The 23,063-nt window shown below is 35.7% G+C and overlaps 1 protein-coding gene across 6 annotated transcripts in view; it reads left to right on the top strand.

The window, feature by feature from the left end:
- Nucleotides 1-23,063, top strand: part of ULK4 (unc-51 like kinase 4) — a 217,193-nt gene that overhangs the window by 147,011 nt on the left and 47,119 nt on the right. For 5 of the 6 annotated variants that reach the window (XM_050306783.1, XM_050306762.1, XM_050306773.1 and 2 more), the window contains exons 33-35: nt 5,426-5,592; nt 8,147-8,245; nt 15,967-16,152. In XM_050306783.1, the coding sequence (XP_050162740.1) occupies nt 5,426-5,592; nt 8,147-8,245; nt 15,967-16,152 (452 nt within the window). Of the gene's footprint in view, nt 1-5,425; nt 5,593-8,146; nt 8,246-15,966; nt 16,153-23,063 lie in introns of those variants that run through there. The other variant, XR_007627722.1, reaches the window with a different exon arrangement.

The raw sequence follows: 23,063 nt of genomic DNA, 5'->3' as shown, positions 1-23,063 counted from the left end.
GGGAAAGCTGAGCCACAGACTCTTCCCACAAAGGGAAGCTCTGCAGAGCCTTGACCACTTCAGTATGACAAATTCAAGTGAGATTTTTATCCCTCAAACCTAGTGATTCTTTCTTTAGTCATAAAATGGCTTATCACTCTACCAGTAGTAGGAATAGACTATTCAGTATGTGCAAAATTTTCTTCTTCAGATGCTTTTCGTTTTAAAGATCAGAATAGAAAGCCATTTTCAGGGCAGCAGTCATTCAATTGATCTGCTCAACAGCTGTATCATTGTCTTTCCACTTGATCTAACATTCATAACTCACCAAATTTTGAAATCATTGGTGATCTAATTTGCTATTCTAGTTTAGTCTTACCTCAACATTATAATACTAACACATATTGTTCCTAAAACAAAAACAGTAACAAATAATAAACAAAAATAACATTAAAAGCAATGAACCTCCTTTAAAAATGCTGTTACCCTAAAGATACCATTTGCCTTTTGTTGTCTATTTTCAGTTGTTCAAAACAGAAAAAATATGACTAGTAGATGCAAAGAATGCAAATTGAATCCCAGGTTTATGTAGGTAAATAAGGTTTTATGAAGAATCTTTATGGCATCTTAAGTGCTCAGGTACTGAGGAACTCATTCCTGTGTGCTAGAATCTGTCATAATACAGTCCTGTGTTTCTTCTTAGCAATATTTTTGAGTTTTAGCATTAGAACTTAAAAGATTATAAAATATGGTTTCTATTTCATCTGTTAATATCGCAGGTCCACTCTGTAAGTAAAAGAATGAAGAAAAGTCCAGTGAATATGTATTTGGTAATATCCCTGGGGAGTCAGTTGTGTAGGTGTGATACAAATGGGGAAAATGGCTCTCCAGAGAGAAATGTGTGAAGAGGAACAACCTTTTTGCCAGGCTGAGGGTTTTGCTGCTGGCTGCTTGGCTGTGCGGTGGCATTGTTCGGAGGAAGTGCACCTGTTCTAACATTTTCTTCAGCTGGAGGCAGACAGGTTTGTTGAATGCTCTAATTGCTGGTAGGCATGAAAGGATTGCCTAGAAGATTGCTTCCTAGGCTGTCCTTTGATGTTTTGTATGATTGGGAAGTGAAGATTTTTTTTTCATTTATCCATCTTACTAATAGGTGAGAATAAAATCTCTCCTCTCAGCTTTCATTCCAGAAGGTATCATGGCACATTCAGTCCGATTAGCTGTATCATGGGCCAAAAGGCTCCTTTTATCTTTTGAAAAGATTTATTAAACACAGGCATAGTCATCACAGTCCACATTCATAAAACACTATTAGCGACGTGTTCAGTTCATTGCAGGGGTCTCTGGGCAGGAGAAGTATTCTTCTGTGAACACTACGTTTGTCGAGTGCTATAAATCCGTGGCTAGGAATTTTGTATACAATCACTTTATTACATGTTATGAATATTGAACTGCAGTTAGAAAACGTTCTTTGTTTAATTCAAGTTATGTTCATTTATAAGCACAATAATTCTAATACAGAATGCAATTTTTAGCTAATTTTTCAGCAAAATTTGAACTGCACCAAGGCTTGATATTTTTGAAGGTCCTTTTGCAAATAAATACGAGGCATGACCGATTTTCACCTGCTGTATTGCTTTAAGAGTTTCTCCCATGATGGGGGCAGTATCCAGTTTAGTTTTGACTGGTTGTTGTGAAATGAACTGCACTGCTGAGTCTTGAACTACACAGCTAGTACTGAAGAGATTCTGAAAGTGTTCAGACCATCGATTCAAGATGGAAACTTTATCTGTGAGAAGCATTTGGCCATCTGCACTGAGTAATGGGCTTTGAACCTGGCGTGTAGGACCATAGGCTGTTTTCAGAGCCTCATAGAATCCCCTGTAGTCACCTGTATCTGCGCATAATTGGATTTTTTCTGCTAGATTGGTCCACCACTTGTTCTGGATGTCGCATTGGCCTTTTTAGCCATCAGCGTGCTTGTAGCAAGGGTGGGTAGAGCCCCTCTCAAATCTTTGTTCGCAAAGCCTAGCCATGATGATGATGATGATGACAAGGCATGACTAGTGCACCGTGAAGTATTGTAATAAATTTAGACTATAACTGAAGCTACGAACAGTACAGTGGGATATATTTTGTTTGCAGAAATTTACAAATTATTAGAGTAACCAAAAAACTCTGCAATAGGTTAAATTATAAGTTTTTACTTATTTGCTTTACTAAGAAATGCCTAGGTGGAAGAAATTATGGTGCATTATTTTCACTCATGTAAACTGTCACTAACACCTTTCTCTTGAGAAGGTCAACTATTGCCAGCATACTTGGAAGTATCAGAAAACTTAAATATGTGTCACTTGTCCCAGTAGAACAACCTTCCTTAATTGAATTTGGTTTATGTCTCCTCTGTGATACAGAATTCATATTCAGATCCACCACTTGCAAAGTTCAGGAGTGCATGGAGTGTGTGCCTTTGAATCAGAGCATATTTTACTTTCTAATGAAAATTTGAGAATTCTGCATAAGAAACTTGTGTCTTTTAAATACAACTCTGAAATGTAGTGTCTAAAATTTTGAAAGATAAGTATTGATTTAGGGTTTATTGGAAATTAAATTGTGGGTTTGGATCTGTTGTAAAATTTGGGAAAAAACCTTCAAGGTATCTTCTGAAACTTAGGGATCCATATGTGGTTTTTATATTATGATTTACAGGATTATGAATGCAATTTCCTTTTTTTTAGAATTGCATGCTTTTTTTGCAGACTACCTGTTCTGGGATTCAATTTTTGGAATGCTGAGACGTCAGTCTTCATCTTTATAGGTGCCTTTTTGAGCAAACTGGTTACAGTGCCAGTGGTCAAGGCTGTAAAACTTCTATTGAGTTTTGTCATGGTCACAGCTTCCCAACTTTCTCTTCTGAGGACAAAGAGTGTGTATTTTGTCTTGTGGTTTAGCAAGAAATATTATTTACATGTCTACAACGGTGGCCTCCAATTTTCATTTTGTTGTGACACAATGAAGTATTTTAAACACCATGCCTGGAACTTTGTTTACTTGGCCAAGTGGTCAGTCTGTGGCCTTTATCTGTGGAACCAAGTGTTTATCAGGTTTCTGTATGAATCATGAAGCGTGTTAGGGAACATTTTGCACCAGTGTTTTATTTGAGATGTATTTTTCATAAAGTTTTGATGTGCTAAATTTCCCAAAGGTATTTAAAGTCCAGGAAATTTTTTTCCTCCACAAATTTCCAAATTTAGTATGCAAATCTTTGTCTGCATAGTTCTGTGTGAGCTTGTATCTACCTAAATAAAATTCATTACTTCTGATGTTTTAGTTAACTAAGTAAACATGAATATCTCAGGTGTTTGGAGGTAGGGTTGCTAATACACATACCCTTAGGATGTAAATACTTCAAGAGAATAAAATCTAGGTAATTATATTATTCATGTCTCAATGGATAGGGAGAAAACAGTTGAGTGTTTGGTTCACCTCCCTGTTCACCAAACAGCAGAAATGTTCTGAGACTTAGGCTGGTACAGTCAAGGGAATAAGCAAGTCCTGTTCAAAGCTGAAGGGGAAGGGATTGCAGATCATGGCTGTGGATCCAGGTGTTTCATTCACTATTAGTCACTCCCTACTTAGTGCTGTATAAATGCAGAGAGTACTACTGCCCAAAAAATTCTTAATGATGACCCATACAGTGCAATGCCTGTGTTTGAAAGTGACCTTCTCAGTGTTCATCTCCAAGTCACGTCGTAAGGGTTATAAGTCAACCATCTGGAAAGAAGGGGGTGACTCATTCATTTTGATGTGGCTGCCGGGTTTGTGGCCTTATACAGGGAGAAACAATGTGTACTTGGTCATAGCCCTGCAGGCAATTTTTCAGACATCTCTTTGATAGGGACCACGTCTTACTGGACTCTTTTCTTAGGTTTATTCTGATTTAGCCTGTTGAAAATAGTGATAGAATAACTATAAATTTTGTATCAGGTAGATATACAATTACATCTCTTTTTCTTCTTGGTGGGTATTGGTGACATCACTGAAATGTGTTTCTGCGTGCTATTTCATTTTTGTATGAAGTGTTCAGAACTGCAGCAGAAATTGCACACAGAAAATGGAGAAGGAAATTAAATGTGTGAGATTAAAGTGATTTAATTTTGAGAGCTTGATTTATTCAGACAAAACTCCAGGAAATTCAAAGCTTAGCTTGAGCTGACATCCATCCAGTCAAACTCTTGTGAAAAAAATAATAATGCTAGTAATCATAAAAATAAAAAAGATGTGAGATAGAGGGAGAGTGCAAGTCTTAATGATCTAGAACCATAACTGTATTCTAAATGAAAGGATATGTATTTAATTTCCTGAAGAAAGTATTAAGGGTGAGGAATAGGGGAGAAAAATATTTTGTGGGAAGTTTAGGTAATTGATGGGGCATCTTTCAAAGCCAAAATAGTTCAAGTTTGACTGCCCCACAAGTTTGACTGCTCTCAAAAGCTGAATGGTATAAGCACATAGTATATTTTGCACAGTGGAATACTTTAGTAATTTTTGACAGTCATGGGGACTACAAACTGGTGTACTAATATACTACAGTGTTACCCAAGTGACTGCATGACTAATTGCCAGTGTAAAAGATGGTTTATAAGCATACTATGTTAAGAAACAAAGTGTCATTCATCCCTTATGAAACTCTGAAAGAAAAAGATTAGATTAAAATAAAATATAATAAACTCAGTCACTTTGTATTTGAAAGTAAGAAAGATTCTGAACTGGTGTTACCTTGAAACCGATTATATTTTTTCTGCTATGTCAATTAATTAGTGGTTAGGCAAGCTACAGGAGCTGATGTTGAATTCTAAAGGAGCTTAAAAAAAAACCCTTCAAAACAAGAAGACATTTTAAGCAAAGTTTTTACTTCCATCAGTCAAGCAAATCTTAAAAACATTTTAAGTGTAGTATTCATTATTTCATTTATAATGCTCTTCTGAATAAATTTTATGTTAAGCACTGTTTGATTCTACAGTTAAAGCATATGGGGAAGGTTCTAATTGCAGACCAGTTAAGAAACTTTGTGCCAGCTTGAAGTGGGACTTTGTAACAGACTGCAGAAATAGCTAAATTCTTGTGAATTGTGAAGGTACTGGGAAGGAATCTTGTGTATCAGCATGCTACAGAAAAGTTTGGGATTCAAAGTATGTTTTAATTTAATTAACATTACATAATTTTTCATACAGTTAGCAAATCTGATTGTATCAGTTTAACTCTCTTTATGAGCTGGTCCAAACAGAATAAGAGGAGATAATTATGGAGAAAAAGAGGAAATCGAATAAATATTCATAATGTATGTAAAATTTGGTTTTATCCTAATCTGTTATTTTTATCTAGGTCACCTTCCACATTGTTCTTTTCCTGATAACCTTTTTTTTTTGGCTCACTTTCTTTGTAGGACTGGCTCATCACATCCGTAATCTCCTAACAGAAGCTGCAGTTCTGTACTTGGAGGCAGATGATAAAAGCAGCACCAAGACAGCAAATGCACTGCTCTTGTCCTTGCTTGACATTTTGCAGTGCATGCTGATGTACACAGCAAACATTGTGCGCCAGACTTTGCAGGTATGGGATTTATTTCCTGGGGCCATTACCACCTTAAACAATTTTTTAGATAACTTCCTGTTGTCCTAGTAATGAGATTGCCACTATTCTGATTTCACTGAATTTTTAGTATGGTGGAAACTCAGTTTGTCTTCCAAGTTTCTGTTTGAACCACTGCAAGTCATGGTATTGGCAGGACTTCCTCCTCCAACAAAGCCATCCTCCTCCTTAAAAAGGAAGATGCAATTCAAAGAAATGTCATGTCTTCATTTCATTTCTTAGTAACATATCAAGAAGAAGCATTCATCTTTTTTTAGACATGATGTTAAGGTAACAAATTTTGCTTTCCTTTTAAATTATGCCGAATTTTTAATTTAGTCACGTTTTTTGTTTGCTTGCTTTTGGGCTTTGTTTTCATTTGTCTTTTTTTTAAAAGAAGGCTTAATGTAAGAAGTTGATGTTGAAATTTGAGCTTTTTTCTTCTTTTCTACACTGATTTACACAATGAGCCATGTTATCAATCAGATATTTCACTGTGAAGTTTTTGGGTTGGTTTTCTTCGATTTTTTGGAAGAAAATTTAAATGTGATGGTACCATACCTCGTCTTTTTTGAGTCCTCTGTTAGCAGGTTCTGTTTTCTTATCTAAGGATCACTTCATAAATCAAATTTTGTAGGCTAATTCCTGATTGTTGTATGTTTGGCATCAGTCCATCACAGAGAGCTAATTTCTGTACTTATGTTCCATATAACAGTGGTGAGGCCAGTTATTCTGGAGGACACATGAGGAAAGAGGATCTTGCATATGGTTTGGTAGTATTAGTGAAACTGAAGGTTTTTATTTAGATACAAAATTAAATCTATTCATTCAAAGCCAAATTCTGTTCTGGCTTTACTTGAATACTTCAGTTGATTGATGCACTAAAACTCCAGCTCCAGTTTTGTCTAACTCTTGTCAAAGTAATCTGCTTTGTTCTGGAATGCTAATGAGTAACAAGAAGCATCTGGAAAACTGAGTTTTGAAGCATAGCTCTGATCTGTGCCCTTAAAAAACTAATTTTACCATGGTGTTATTTGCCTTGGCTTACTGATCTTGACAATACTTGTCAGAAGGTCTGAGAGTTCTACAGGTACATCAGTACACATACCCTGTTGAATGATGGCCATTGCCTACTGACTACACAGTGTTCCACTATCCACGTGTCACTAAGTGCATCGTGAATATTACTCTTGGGCTGTTTTTATAGAGACCTTCTGAGTAAGATGCCTTCTAAAACAGAACTTGAAAAGGAGAATCAAATTTTCTTGTATTATCCATTTTTGAGGCTTAAGTTGACTTTTACACATGGTAGCACCCCCACTTGAATTTTTTTTTATTTAAGCGTTTTATGTAAAGATGATAACCTTATCCAGCTGCATAGTGAAGGTGGCTTACTTGCCTTTCTTCATTAATATAAACTCTCAATTTTTTGTCTTCTCTGCACTATGCCTTTTTGTCCTTCCTGAACTTTAGCATTCCAGATCATTGTGATGAGTCTCAGTGAGGGACATACCAATATGACTTGTCACCTGGACAAACAGCTCTTCAGTTCTCTTTTATTTCAAAATTCTTTCCAGAAGAAAGGCACTATCCTTTCAGCCCATCTGTATCAACAGTGGAGCTTGAGCAGTAGTGTCTCCTGCCTTAGGGGACTTGCTCCTCTGTTCACTTAACCAAATGAAAATCTCCAGGTATTGCACTTGGACAGTGCTTTTTAGGATTGAACTATAAATGAAACACAATAAAAAATTATTTTAAAATGTCTTTAGACAAAATGTTTACTTTTTCCTCTAGCAGATTGACCATATAAGGTCATGGTCCAAAGCTGGTTCAAGATAATGAAGTTAAATGAAAGCTCTTGCAAGCAGACCTTTCTGGTGCCCTGGGGCATAAATAGGACTGCCTAGGTTGGTAGTGTGTCTTCGATGTGGGGGAATGAGTGGTCAGAATTACAGGTAGTAGCAGACTTTGGTCACTTGGAGACTTTATTATTCCTCTTTCAAAAATAGTTTAAATTATTGTAATATACTGTGAATATTCCAGGATACAGAGTGAGGTAGGTGAGCAAAATTGGGCAATATTGCTGAGAATCCTAAATTTTCAGTCACCTTGATTTTCTTGGTTTGAGTTGCATGTGAAATTGTACCTGATAAAGGGGAAAAGAACTCATTTGAACTTTAATGTTAGAATAGATATGTCATGTTGACAGAAATTACAAATAAATGAAACATTTATGACTTTAAAGGTATCTTTTACATGTACAGTTTATTGCATTTTGCTGAAGAAATGTCATGTAGGTCAGTATATTCAACCTGTGCAGAATGGGCATGACAGCAGGAATCCGTTTTGCTTTGTGCTTATTGTCAAAGACACAGGGAGCGTAACTGTTCATTGGGAGCTCAGCAATATTTAACTAGAAGAGTTCATGAGTCTCCTTCAAACCTCCATTCACACTTCCACCACCTAATGGACCTAATTTGTACCTCATAACAGAACAGTCACCAAGGTCGCTTTTGATTTTTTCTCTCTTATTAAGGCACAGAAATCTGGCTCAGGAGGGGACACACAGGCTGCTGAAGACCTTCTGCTTATCAATAAACCCCTGACGGACCTAATTAGCCCGCTTATTCAACTGGTGAGAATTTGCTTGTTTGTAAGCCTTTTGGAATGTTTCTGAAGTTGGAATTATTCAACTGAATTCATCATCTTAGAGCTCTGTTTGCTAGTTTTTCATTGTTTATAAGCTACCACCTACTACTCTTAACACTTTGTAAAAAGCTATAGGTCACAGTGACTTGCAGGTTACCAATTATGTCAGAGTAAATCTGTTTGTTCCAAGCATAGAAGTGGGATGAGGGGTGGATTCTCAGTTTGGAAACATATGTACAGCCAAATTTTAGTCCTTTGGAATGAACTAGTGATCACTGCATATGGAAAGGATGGTATTCAAAATATGACACTAATATTACTGCTACCATTGCAAAAGCCAGCAAATGCAAAATTAGCTTGCAGCGAGTGACGCCTTTAAATTTTATTTTCTTGAGTTTCAGCCTTCTGAGTTTTCTCAAGGGTTTTCTTTTATTTTAACATGACCCTGAGGGATTTATGAGTGGGAGTGGTCCCCAGTGATCTGTAAACATCTTTGAAGTGTGTCTCTTTAAAGGCAGTCCTTTCCAGGGTTTACTAGATGTCACAGCACTTGAAATCTCCACAGAGTGCTGCATTGTGGCCCTGATGCATCCCATCAGCTCAACCTCCATCATACTATGCCAGAGATCTGTATTGACTGGGTGTAATGATTTGTAGTAAGGAGTGCTTCTTGAGCTGGACAGGGCTTTTAGAGGCTGCCTCAGCCTTTTATTCAATATCAAGCCATTAAAACGGTATGTGAGAATTTCCCTGTGGCATATCACAGTATCCTTTCCAGGTTATTTCACTTAGAGGCATTTCAGATTCACTGTGTTCTCTTCCAGACACGATTTTTTGGTTTTTTCCATTTAAATAGAGGGTTTCAGGTGTTTTGTGATATCAATACAGTGGTCCTTTTACTATCTTTAGCACTGTCTCTCATCTTCTATTTTTGGGAAGTGTGTGGTTCCTTTTTTATTAATTTTTGGCGTTATACTTGTTGCTAAGTCCTCCTTTGATGGATTTCCTTAAACCAGTTATTGGTAAAGGCTTTTTGGAAATGTTCACTGAATGACCTAAAACAAAGTGACTGAATTTCAACTATATAATATTTCATCTTTATAAATTCTTTTAATTTATTTTTTATTAATTTTTTAAAATCACTATATATGATAAATAGTAGGACACGAGGAGATGCAAATGTTCCTTTAAAGTGAAACTAGTCATAAATTTAAATTCTATTAACTCTCTAAAGAACTGAAAATTAGAAGCCAAGTTTTACTCAGCTTATACCACCTGGAAGTCTTTTATAGGTTTTTAATTAAAGGATAGGATAATTGTATAGTTAGCATGTGCTGATTAGATTGTGACTTGCCCTTGTATTTCAGAAGCAGGGCTGCAAATTGTCACTGGGTTTTGCTTTGTTCTGTACTTCTAGAGATTTCGGCATGTTTAAAATGCTGATTTAAAATCTGCTGATTTTAACATACAGGTAAAGAATAAAGACCATTGGTGCCACTTCTTTTAGCTGCCAGTGGTTGCTCTCTGTATTCACTGGGCTGTGTGGCTACATAACCCTTTATTGCTGTTTTGCAGCATTCAGTTCTTTGTGAACTTTATTTTCTAGAGATAATGGAGGTCTTAGATTTTGAACTGATCATTACTTTAAGATATTGAGTTAAAACTATTTTCTCTGGTTTGCTATTTCTACCTACCTTACCACATTTATAGTTTCTTATGTCACCTTGAATAAATGTTTTCCCTCATTGATATGTATATCCCTCAAATAGGTTATTATTCCATGCCCCATTTACTTGTCTTTTTATTTTCCTCAAGTTCTACATGTTTTTCTCTCTCAGTAATCCCTCAAAAATCAATGTGAGTTAAACTTGAAAATCTCAAAAACTTCGAATCAATTTTTCCCTTCTGTAGTTGTGATTTAGTCTATCACTAAAGGCATAGCAAAGCAACTGTAGGAGACCTAGATTGCACGTAAATGAAACTGCAGGGATTTTAGAATGCAGAAGAAGAAATAATTACAAATTCTATCATGCAGAAAACACTGCAAATATGGAGAATTCAATATTTAATCCCATGATCATTATGCCCTTAATTGATCAATAAGAGGAAAATAAATTGAGCATTTAGTCTTCTGCTTGGCAGTTTTGTGTTTAAAAGTTAATTACACTTACCTTTGCAGGGTAATGTTTCTCCACTTAACATAAATTTAATTTGAATGTTACACTGAAACTTACAACAATTATACAACTTGTAAAATACCTTCTAATTTTTGATGTACCCATTATATGGAAAAAACCCTAATGTTTACTTACTTTTGAAATCACCTCAGTGTGGATTTTCAGAAACTTTCAGAAATCTGCCAATACCTATAAAATGGAGTTTCATTCTGTGTAGGCCCCAGGTTTAGTTCCTAGGTGTAGATCTTCCAGTCCTTACCAGACTGCGGGGAGAGAACATTTCTTGACTTCTGGTGGTAGGTTTCTTCATCATAATATTACTAGTAAAGTTTACAGTAGCTTACTGTGCTCTGTATGTTACTGTTGGAAGTCCAGCTAATCATGTGCAAGTGTGAAGAGGACAAATATGGAGCCTCAGTGCACATGGATGAATGAGATGATCTCTCCTAGGTCCTTTCTGTCTCTATATTGCCCTGATTCTAAGGCTATGCCCAGAATTTGTTTTCAGAACACATGAAGGTATTTACCCCCAATAATGATAATGACTGCAGAAGAATGATAACCCTGGAGACTGTAGAATTTTATTTCACAATTCTTAGGAATAGAGACTGTTCCATGATCAGAGTGGAGAGACGTATGTTTATTTCCTGTTATTGTATTTTAAATGTTACCTGGAAATTATATTTGAAGAATTCTCTTACACAGAGCTACCCTAAAAAAAAAAACAAACAAAAAAACCCACCAAACAAACACACCAGAGGAAATAAGAATATGTTGTCACATGCACAGAATTTCAAAATGAGGATTTACTTTCTCAACAATTAGACTAGATTAAAGTGAACTGAAAATACATATATATATTTTAAATATTTTCCCTAGGTAAGAGAATGGCAATTTTACCCTAAGTCAAAATATCTTACTTTTTAATTTAAAACTGTGCATATTTACTAATAGGAACAACATAGTAGAGCAAGCAGATTAATAGTGATGTTTTACATTTTGTTCAATGTTTGCAAAATCGTCTTCCCTATAGATCCCAATGATGCTTCCTTTACAGCACATTCTGTAATCACATTAGCAATCTAATGGATATCTATCTCTTATCATAATAAACTATGTGTATAACCTCATTAATGCACTGAAATAGTGTCCCCTCCGGGTAAGCCAGACAGTTTCATTGTAACTCTAAAATTAGATGCTGTAACAACTCCAACAGTGTGAAAACTGCCACTTCAGCTCAAATGATCACACGGTTCTTGCAGCGGTTTGCAATTCATGAACACACTGCAACTCAGTTCAAAATGATGGAATTTTTGAGAACAGACTGCAGAAATATAGACATGCAATAACAAGAAACTTCCTACTCTTCAACACATTAAAATATACAGAGCGGGTTCCATCTAGAAAGGAAGAGAAGTAGAATTTTGTGCTATAAGCTTGTTTAGAGGAAGTTATAACATGGCCATAAAAATTAAGTAAAGAGTAATACCTTGTCTTCATTGCACGAAAGTCTTGTCATGCAGTATTATTTTAAAATAAGTGAAAAATAGATCTATGGTTTTGAGTTAAAGAACAGCAAAATGTATGACCTTAGCTGTTCAGTAATTTATTTTATTTTTAAGCTATACATTAATCCAGAGTAATAACAGCTGCAAGGAGAAGTACTACTAACATTTCTACCTTGCTGAAGGACTGAATCCATAATCCTCTCTAAGAGTGATAAAGCAAAAAGAAACGAAAGGCCACTAGACTTTTTTCAAGTAAATATGAAATATTAAGGGTCAGATATTTTCTTAAAGTGTTAGAACTCTAGTTAAATTTTTTCATGGGTTTCTCCTCCCCTGAAAGAACAAAAACATGAGTATCTGCTGTCACGAAAAACGGTAAAGGTATTTGAAAGAAATGTACTTCATACTAAATTGAATTATTATTAGAAAAATAATCAAAATGCTGTTTCAGCTAATTAGAAGCTGAACCATCCACCTATATTCTTTGTTGAGCAACGTGATTCTGTCTTTGCTGGTCTTATTGAACATGGGATATTATTTACTTTAAAGCTGAATTTTTCATTCCTTGGTTTTCTATATTTACAGATATTTATTATATTTTCAGTCATTGATTTTGTTTTCTACCAGTAATTTTCTTCAGATCCCATACTCTATAGCCAGTACTAGCACTGACTGGCAGCCAATGCTAAAATTCAGGTTACCAGCTTACGACTTTTGACATCTAAATCACTACTTGTCAGTAGAGTTACAGAGAAAAATGCTGATGCAGGCATACTTAAAGAGGGACATTGCTGAGAGTTCTTCTTACACCTTAATTATTGATGAGTTAGACTGAAGGCAAATGATCTTACTCTCTCCAGAGTAAATATGGTCTTTCCTATTCCAAGCATAGTTTTCTCTTCTTACAAGTCCCTATGCTGCCATTGTTTTACCCTGAGTGTTTTCAGGATAACAGCAACTTGCTCCCCAAAGTCCAGATAATGCCAAAGCTCAAAGGGACTCTGGAGAAGCAGAAGAACCAGAGGATGGAGGATTTCATTGACATTTGTGATTTAATAGTGTGATGTCATGGTTGGCAAGTATTGGGAACCCTGGAGTGATACTTGGAAAATGGTCACTGAAAGCCTGATACCCTGTGAAGAGCAAGTCTGTATGATGCCAAGACACACTGGAGGGAAAGTTTCCTTTCATTAGGTGGAAAGGATCTTCCTTTCTCTTGCTGGGGAAAAAATAAAAACAACAACAACAATGATAAATGGTTGAACACCCTAGGAGAAGACAAACAAAGACATGAGCCCAAGCACAGCTCCTTCTTACCTGTTGCAGTGTTCCACTGCCTCACTAACTGGGGTTTCCTGCTGAAATCAGCCTCCCTTGGGAGTAGCACTAACCCGATGGACTTGCCCATTTGCTTCCTTGACAGTCATGCACCCTTCTGGTGCTGGGAAGAACCTCTAAGGTTTGTGATACGTTACGTATTTCATCACACAAGTTTGTTGTAGTGGCAGTCCTCTACTGAGACTGACACCTTTCTACTCCTTTGATATTTAGTGAGTATCTCAGGAAAAGACCTTGGGAACAGTCTCACTTTGAAGTACGGCTGTTGTGATTACTGACTAAATATGGTATTTTTTGCTTCTGGAACCCAGGGAACTGCACTGCAATACCCAGGCAAGAATGTATCTGTCCAAGATTTTCACATGATTTTTCATTTTTTATGTTTGATTAGCCAACAAACAATATTGGAAAATCAAATATTAGTCCTTTTACTGTGATTTTCTTCACAGAGTGGTTGATATACCTGTCTGCAGTGATTTAGTTACAAACTGAAAGTTGGAATGCTGCTTTTAAAAGATGTGAGAGATGTATGTTAAAGTAGTTTAATTTGTCCTTCCTTTACCTAATGGCATTTTTATTTCAGTGATGGAAATACAAGTCAGCTCAAAGCCCAAAGCAAGATCAGTGGATTTCTTTTTTTAATTTAATAAAGATTCAAGACACAAATGAAGCTATAAAGCTTGTTACTATGTTTAGCTTTTCCTGCTTTATGGCCTTGCTAATTATGTTGATGATGTTATTAGATAATTCTGGATGTTGGAAAGGAAATAATCAAATAGGTGGCATTTAGACTGGAAGGAAGGAAAACCATACAGCAAAACTGAGGAAGAAATAGCTGCTGTGGTCCTGTCACTTGCACAGTATTAGGTCAAATAGAATGTGATATGTCTTGGGGCTATGTATTCAGAGATTACATCTCAGTTCAGTCTGTTTTAAACAGCCAACTCTATTAAGCTAGTGGAAAACAGGATTGTATTTGCATGCAGATCCCTGGAGAATTGCTGCTTAAATATTTGAGGGGTGTATGTCTGATGGTATGTTCCATTTAAGGTTATCAGATTAAGATTCAGATAAGGTAACTGGATGGGTTTTCTTTAAAATGAAAAAACTTAAGAAATTCATACTGCAGATCAAATAAGTAATCATTATTGAAATGGTTGGATATATTATATAAGTGGTTGGACAGATTATATAAATTGTTTCCTTTTATTGTCAGTAAGGATAGTCTGTTAACTGTACTTTAATCTAGCTTCTTTGTTTGTAAATAGTACTTTTGGAATTAAAATTGAGTGGGAGTGATAAAGTGGTTTTATATTTCTGTACCTAATTGATTTAAGACCACTACCCATATATTTTGTTCAGGTCATAGACTATAAGGTGAGAAAAAGCCATTGAAATAATTTGGCTGAGGATTGTGTATAACGTAAAACAGGACTTTCCTAAATTAATTCCTCATTATAGTAAATGGGTTTGTTATTTTTTTAGGGGAAAAAAAAGGGGATTTTGTGATATTTGAATTGCCTTTGATGGAGAATCTGTCACAGTTCTAAGAAAGTTGTTTCAGCAGTTAATCACTCTTATTAAAAAGAGAAAGAAAAAAAAGGAAATCAAAGTACTATCTTCCTTCTAATCTGAATTGCTTTGTACAAAGTTTTGAGCTATCATCTCTTACCAGTCCTTTCTCAGGTAAAGGAATTAACCTATCCACAGCCCGCTTTTTCTCACATGTAACTGAGAGGATATGATCAAATGCCCTTTAACCCTCCCTTTGATATTCTGTAGACATTGAATTCCTTCAGTCCTTTACTGTTATGTTTTCCAGTCTATCATCTTCTTGCCTGTTCCCAAGAAACTTCTGTGATTTTTTTCACTAGCTTTTGTGAACTCTCTGTGTTCACAAACAACTAGGCATTGCATTCCTGTTGTTGCAAAATGTCATTGTCAGTGCCAAATAAAGGCATAATATCATATAATGTAATATCTCTACTTGTTATTTCCAGACCATACTTTAAAAAAAGATATAAATCATTTTGATAGCAGTGTCATACTATCAGAAGCTCATTTAAAGATGATTACTAGTCATGTCCCTAAATCTCTTCTGTAATTTTGCTTCCCAGGAAAGAATTACTAGGGCCTGCTGCAGTGTCTGATCTTCAAAGGAGTGCAGAAAAGCTGGAATTTAGGAAAATATTTAAAATCTTCAAAATGTACCTCCTAATGTGACCACTTAAAATCCATTAAAGTAGGTAGCCTGTGCTGTACCTCAACCGGAAGCCATAGGCTTGATTTAGAAATAATTAAATGATATTTTATGGTGTGCATGATGTTGAAGATTAGGCATCATGACTATAATGATACTTTCTGCTATTCCTACTTCTGTTTAAAGCAGAATAAAATAGTTGGGAGCAACATTTCCAGTGCTGTTGTGATGTTGCTATAGATAGGTTATTTGACAGAATCATAATAGAGACATTGTTACACTGCTGCTTAAGAACAGGTATATTTTAATTATATTTTCATCACTTTTATTAAACTTAGTTTAATGGAATTCTGAGTCAGTCAACTAGAAATTATTCTTTCCTGGTACAATGCAAATGTTAATACTCTTCCAAATCCCCGGTGATACGCAATTTTTCTGAAACTGGAGTTTGATTTTTGTTTGTTCATTTTTTGTTCATTTTTAGCTTCCCAGTGAAGATACTGAAATATTTGTGAGTGCTTCACAGTGCTTATCGTTGCTGGTTCAGCTATATGGAGGGAACAGTCAGGAGAGTATGTCTCCAGAAGAGATGGACAGCTTTGCTGAAGTACTGAAGTCCAAAAAAGATACACGACAACTGAAGCTTTTGTTGAGAATTGTAAAGAGACTGGTGAGTTGACATCTAAACTTTTTTGAAGTCTGCATGGGCTATTTTATACCGCTGGATAATTTTTTTGGCTTTTTTTTTCTCTTAAAGGAAAAAATATTTTAAAAGACGTTTTAAAAAAAAATATGTGAAGTTGATTTTCATGTTTTTAAATTTTAGTTCTCTGGAGAAGATAGCCTTCTACACTTAAAACCTCTTGCTAAATGATTGTTGGAATTCTATTTCAAGTAACCATTCAGCTATTTAAATAACTCATACTATCTATATATTTGTGTAATAATCTATCATTATGAAGTATTGGAACAATTTTCTGGATGTCCTCTGAAAGAACTAACCTGGAAGCATTAAATAGCTGTTCAGAAACACAGTGGTTGATTTCATGGTGAATAAAATGCCAATTTACACTTGGAATAGGTTTGTGCATAGTCTGTTGAGCCCTCATTCTCACTGAGTGAGAGGGACCGCTTCTGCTGGAGTGGTTGTAATGTAGAACTCCAGGCAGTGGGAATCATGCAGGGCCTTATTCTGATGAGGTTACTGACAGAGCATCAGTTCTGTCATACTCCAACACAGTGGCATCACAATAGCATTGTCTTTCAGGTAGCTTAGGTGGAAAACCTTCAATATCTGTAGCTTTGTCTCAGATAATACTGTGGGGTTTTTGTCTTGACACACTTTGCCTGCATTATCACCAACCTTGCGTTGCTTGAGTACTTCACCCTTTACTCTCCAAAAGCAGGAGTTTTCAATTAAGTGAGGATAACTTCCCCAGCGTAAGAGGCAGAAGGTACTTGAATTTTGTAAGTGCAGTGCTGACTACTAGAGTAGTTATAATCATAAGCCATAATCAATGGCAGCAAGAGTTAAGAGGAAGCAACCCTCGTAGAGAATTCAGAGTTGTTCCAGTCCTCTTTCTCTTGCCTACTGTATTTATATTACAGGAAAGTAAACACCATACTGTTCTTCCCTGTTTCACCCAGTTCTATCTTGCTGTAAAAGAATCCTGAATATATAAAACTCAAATTGATATGATGTTTGGAATTTTAAAGACCCTTCCTGTGATTTTAGCTTGTACCTCTGCTTCTTTTTCTGAGTAATTGTTGTGCTGTGTAGAGCTGGCTTTTGCTTTTCTCCAAAAGCAGTATGAGAAAAGAGGCAACAAAGTTTGAAGAAAGAAAAAAGAAATGAGGCTGCAGCATAAATATCTAGGTTATTTCATTTTACCATAGCTACAGACTTGTTTCTTTCTCTCCATTTTGAAGACTGTTGTTCAAAAGTTGACCTAGAGTGCAGGATATTTAACATGGAAACTTCTGTTTACTATGTTGAGAGAATAAAGCAGTGGTATCACCTTTTGAATCCTGCAAGTTCCTGTACTTTTAGTTCCTGTATTCTCCTTTCTGTACCTGGTACTTTTTATTTATAATATCAGGCATAGATTTTCTGTAATTACTTTAATGAGATCATAGGATTTCTTTTGAAAGCAGGGTTCATAGATAATTTGACAGATTATTTAATAAATCTTATGTTATTTCTCTAAACCTTAAAAAGTCCTGTTCAGAGGAGATGATTATCTTGTCAAAATTGTCATAATCACAAAAGACATTGAAATATAGTCATATCTATTTAAGAAGGATTCAGCCCACATCAGCTGAATTTTGAAGTGTAGAGCACTGTTTTTCTTTTTCAGTATCTGAGCAATATTTTAGTAGAGGGATTAGTAAATGCATCAATTTGCATTGTTGCTGATCAGTACTTATACAGAGCATCTCTTCAGTTTGTGGTTACATTAACTTCACTGGTGCAGGCACAGGTATTGCTCTGGTAAGACAAGAATGTACAAAAAGAACTCCATGTGCTTATGCTACAGATGCCTTTATAGCATGTATTGCTGGAAAGAAGGAAAAGGCATAGCAGTATGACTCATTTCACATGACCCCAGTGAGCCAATGGAGAGAGATGTCTCCATTTCAAAGTCTCCAGTTTAAAGCATTCCAGAGAATTTGTTGATGTCCGAGATAACCTTACCTTGATGAAATGGAAAGTGATACCTATGTGTTACTATCATTTAATAGTATTAATCCATTGGGTTGTATCTCCAGTGGGTGGAAGGGGGTTGTTTTAGCAAAAGGTTGGAGATTTGTTTTGAGTTTGGTTTTGTTTGGGTTTTTGAAAGGTCGCTGTCAAATTTGACCAGCAAATTAACTTAAGGGCCATATAAGCTTCTTCCAACATTTTCTTCACTGATTGTTTTTCTACAATTTTTTTTGCATTCATTTGTTAAACAGAAATAAAAATACATGCCAGATTTTTTACAGACTTATTAACGGAATCACTATGAGTAACCCTTTTAACGGGCTTTATTTTCCTTTAAAAAGAAATCATCAGGAGTGAAAACTAGAAAAAATATGCTTTGAGCTAACTTTCATAGCTGTGTAAGTAAGGATCTTTAAAAGCTTTAAAGAGGCATCTCTGACTTTCTTCTTTCTGGTTTGTTAATAATTACCTCTTAGCTTTCAAGGCTTTTGGCTTTGTGAAGCCCAGGCTAACCAGTCTTTTTCAAGAATGGTCTCTCTCACTGGCATTGATATAATGGACAGAAACTGAATACAATTATTGAATCAAAGGAACATGGTTTGAGGTTTTTTAGGGGGTTGTTTTGGTTGGGGATTTTTTTTCCTTCAGCTCTTGTACTAATTCTCTTGTTCTAGTTGCTTCAGCTTGGGTTAGACAATATTACTATTCAGAAATACTTTATCTTTTTTAGCAGTATTTTTGTAACTGAGCAGTGACATCAGAGATCTTCTCTCATTTTTGTTGAAGCCTCTCCTGCCACTTGTCATGAAAATCACTATCTTTTCTATCTCTTCTGTAAGATATAGTGCATCTTATTACAGTCCATTAAATTATCTAGATTAAACTATTTATTTGTGAAGCAGAAGAAATTTTCATTTCATGGGAAGCATATAGTTTGGGGTTTGCCTGCTTTACTGAGGAGTTTTTAATTTCTTTTTTTCCCCAGAGGAAAAAACCTACTTGCCATCTCAATTTATCATCTAGTATGTAATGTAAAGGCAATTTTTATAGAACTAGCTAATATCTTTCCACTGGGCACATAATCACTGTGGGATTACAGCTTGATACTCACAAATAAAATATTTCAGCTTTCAAAACAAGAAAACACTCTTTTTTATTTCCATATAATAAAGGAAAAATTCCTCTGAGAAAAAATGAGTAAAAATCAGGCTTTAACCTGCAATTCTGCACTCACTGTGGAGAGTGAACTTTTGTTCTGTGACTTTTCCTTTAAGTACTACTCAGGAAGGATATTGAGTTCTACCTAAATCACAACTTTTTTCTTCTGATTGCCTTTACAGAATGTCATTTTCACTAATTTGGGTATCATAACTGTCAAAAAGTTGTTCGTCCTTTATTTGTGAGCAAATAAAACATTTTGGATGTCATCTACATGTCCCCTGTGGGAACATGTATAAGGATTTCTCAAATCATATTAGACTCTGTGGTAAAAAAGTTAAGGCTGGAATGCTAGTATTTGAGCTGTGACAAAGTTCCATAACATTCGTTAATTTCACCATAGGACTATTGAACTCTAATTTGATTTTCCTGCCAATCTGAGCCACAACAATGCCATCACTGTGTACCTGCAGGCAGATTTACTACCCTGTTTCAAATGAACCAAAGCGTGGGGAACAATTGATCACTATGTCTAAAATATCCTCCAGTTCACATGTCCCTAAGTATTTCTGTCATGTAATGATATCATCCTCAGTTTTATACAGAGACATGCTGCTTTTGTGTCTCTTGAATAGACAGCTGTGTGTTTGTATACAAAAATATATGTATAAATTTTTACTGCTATAGTTTCCAGATTAGATCCTCTTTATATTAATCCCTGAGCATTATGAAGACATTTAGAGCATGGAGAGATACACAGTCCGAGTAGCACAAATGTTTGATTTAGGGTAGCAGTTCTGCAATCCCTCGGTAAGTCATACTTCTTGCTGGAGGTTTGCTCCTCAGTAGATTCCCACAAGTACATCTATTGGGAGCTTTTCTCAAAGAAGGTGAAGCAAATTCTCAACAGAGTTTCAGATAGCATTCCTTTTACAGCTTCAGCGCCACAAGGAGGTGCCTGTGTGGCAATTCCTGGAGGAGTCTGTTTTCCCGTGGTCTTACAAAGGTGGGGGAACCTGTTGGTACATCTCCTGCCTAGGGAGCACAGCACTCAAATAATCTCAAACTAAGTGCAGAAAAAACTACTTATGCATCTTTCTCACGATCTAAATCTTTTAAGCAACCTTTAAACAATTTCATTAATTATCAAGGTAATCCATAATATTCCATTGCTCTAAGGAATAATTTTATAGCATTAATTTGTGAAACTGTGAGCACAATACTCACTTGTGGGTTAAATCATACATGTTTTTAAAATTCAGGTGACTCTCATAGGAACAATTTCTGTCCTTCATTAATGGTAATCTCCTGTATTCAAGTTGTTAGCAAGCCTGCCTTCCTTCTTTATAGACCATCTTTTGTTGGCTTCAGTATATGAGAATAAAGTCCCTAAGACATTATTTTGCATATGTGTATGTGTGTCTATATATGTGTATGTATATATGTGTGTGTGTGTACATACAGAAAGAGGGAACATTTCATTAGGTATGAACAACTTGAGATCCCCCCAAAGAGGAAAAAGTTAATCGTCATCAAGATACATTATACAGGTCATAACGGGATGAGTTACTCAAAACCCTTTGAAGCAAATACATGGTAAGGATAACGCATCTTCACCTTTCCCACTGTGTGGGGAAGCTCCCTCTGTTTGCACATTCAGACAGTGGGGTTTTTTACAGTTTTAATGAAATTGGAGAGAGTTTCCAGAGATGAGAGATGGGGAGGCTTCCAATGCCTGCTGTGACTTGGCAGCACTTCCAGGCCCTGCCATACCCTGACACAGGGGAATCAAACAGCATGGGGGAATAGCCTCTAATACAATTTAAACAACAAATAAACAATATTTAAATAGAACTAATAGAGTGGAATTTAAAGAAATTCATCGTTTGGTGGGCATAGTTTTCTCATGGCACAGCCCCTTTGGAGCACTTTTTTGTTTACTGAACAGAAAATTGAGCCAATATTGATTAATTTATCTGAGTAATTTGGATTAATTTTTTGTTTAGTCTCACTGTGCTTTGAACTTTGTGTTTAGTTCATGATGTCATACTGGCTCTACCAAGTGCACATGGAAATGAAATATTTTGCTTTCATCATTAAAACCTGATGGAAGATTTTTTTAAGATTAATAAAGCCTTTCCAGTAGCACTAAGAAGGGAAAAGTCTAAATAATAGACTTGTGATTTTTATGTAATCAAAACTTAATAATATTTCAATATCTTGTCACACATTCAATGAACAATACCAAGTCCTAGATATAGGTCATTTAATTTAGAATTATATACTTGATATTAAGAATAACATAGCTTTTCAATAAACACTTTTTTAAAATACTGCATGAAAATGTTATTTGCGTGTCTGGTAATAGTTAGGATATCCAGATGTGAGAGAGATGATGGAGATTATTAAAATTTGAGATCCCATGGCATTCTTTATAGTACTATACATGGTTAATTTTACTTTGGCTAGTTAGGTTCCATATATTGAAATCACAGACACAGATTTTCGCGATCGACCTGATAAGAATTTTTATTTTTAATGTGAAATTGTTAATACCGTTTCAACTTAGAGGCATGTGCATGTTTTGCCTGTGTGCCTGGCTTGTGTACCTTGTGAAGGACTGAATTCAGGCACGTTTATACTTTGTGTTACTTGTGGAGTGTTTTCAGGATGCTGGGTAGTAGTACAGCATGTTAGCACTGTCCTTGACTTTCTCTTTTTTGGCATTTGCATTCTATGGTTTCTACTGGAGGAGAGAGAAGAACATATTGGTATTTAGATTTACACACTTGGTTAGAGCATACTGAAAGAATTTTAATAGGCCTCCATTTCTGATCAGCCTTGCTTTTAATTTACCTTTATGATTTCTACAATATCCTTTCGGTTGGCCAGAATCTTAAGTGCTACGTTCAAAACTTATATACTTATGATGGGGTTTTCTTCTGTGTTTATCCTTCTGTCTTATGAAATGAAACAGAATGAACATCCATGGGTAAGTCTTAGTCACCAGTGTAGTCCCTGGAGTTCTTATCTTACTTCATCTTGTCACTTTTGATCCTGTCCAGAAGTTCTGTAGCTGATAAAAGATTGCAGAAAACTTTACTATTTTTTTACCCAAAGCACTAGATGGTACACGAATGCTCTGCTTATTTCTTCTCATAGAAAGAGCAAATATTTAAATCTTTATAAGATTGTCCAGGCTTATAGGATCACTTATTTCTGCCTGAGTCAGAAGCCTGTGAATTTTGTACTTCTCTAATTATATTTGCTGCTTCAAATGAGTTGTAGAATAATACCAGTCCTGTGACTGCAAAGGCTGGGATGGTGAATGGTAGGGCTATTAATAAAATAATAATTTATGTGGTGTAGTTTATATCCCTATGTACCTGTAACTGCAAATACACTGTATTCTCTTCTTTGTAGGTGACTTGGAATATTCCTAACTCAAAGTTCCAAGAAATTCTTAACAACTATGAGAATTAAAATTTTATTTGAACTGGATCTAAGCTGAGATACTTTTTTCAGCTGATCACTGGAGCCCAAAAGCCTATTCTATTAAGAACCCTAGGCTTCATATAACGTGTGGTAAAACCAGAACGCTAATCATGGTCCTCAGGTAACACTTTGCTTAAGAGAATCTATCAATACCAATCAAAGAGGACTGAATTATTAAAATTTTTCTCTCAGCTTGAATGTTAATACCAGGTTGCACATATTTC

This window comes from Myiozetetes cayanensis, unplaced genomic scaffold (genome assembly GCF_022539395.1).
Source record: "Myiozetetes cayanensis isolate MyiCay16 unplaced genomic scaffold, myiCay2020 scf1, whole genome shotgun sequence".
In the NCBI taxonomy this organism is placed as follows: domain Eukaryota; kingdom Metazoa; phylum Chordata; class Aves; order Passeriformes; family Tyrannidae; genus Myiozetetes; species Myiozetetes cayanensis.
This window is presented reverse-complemented; position numbering and strand designations above follow the sequence as displayed.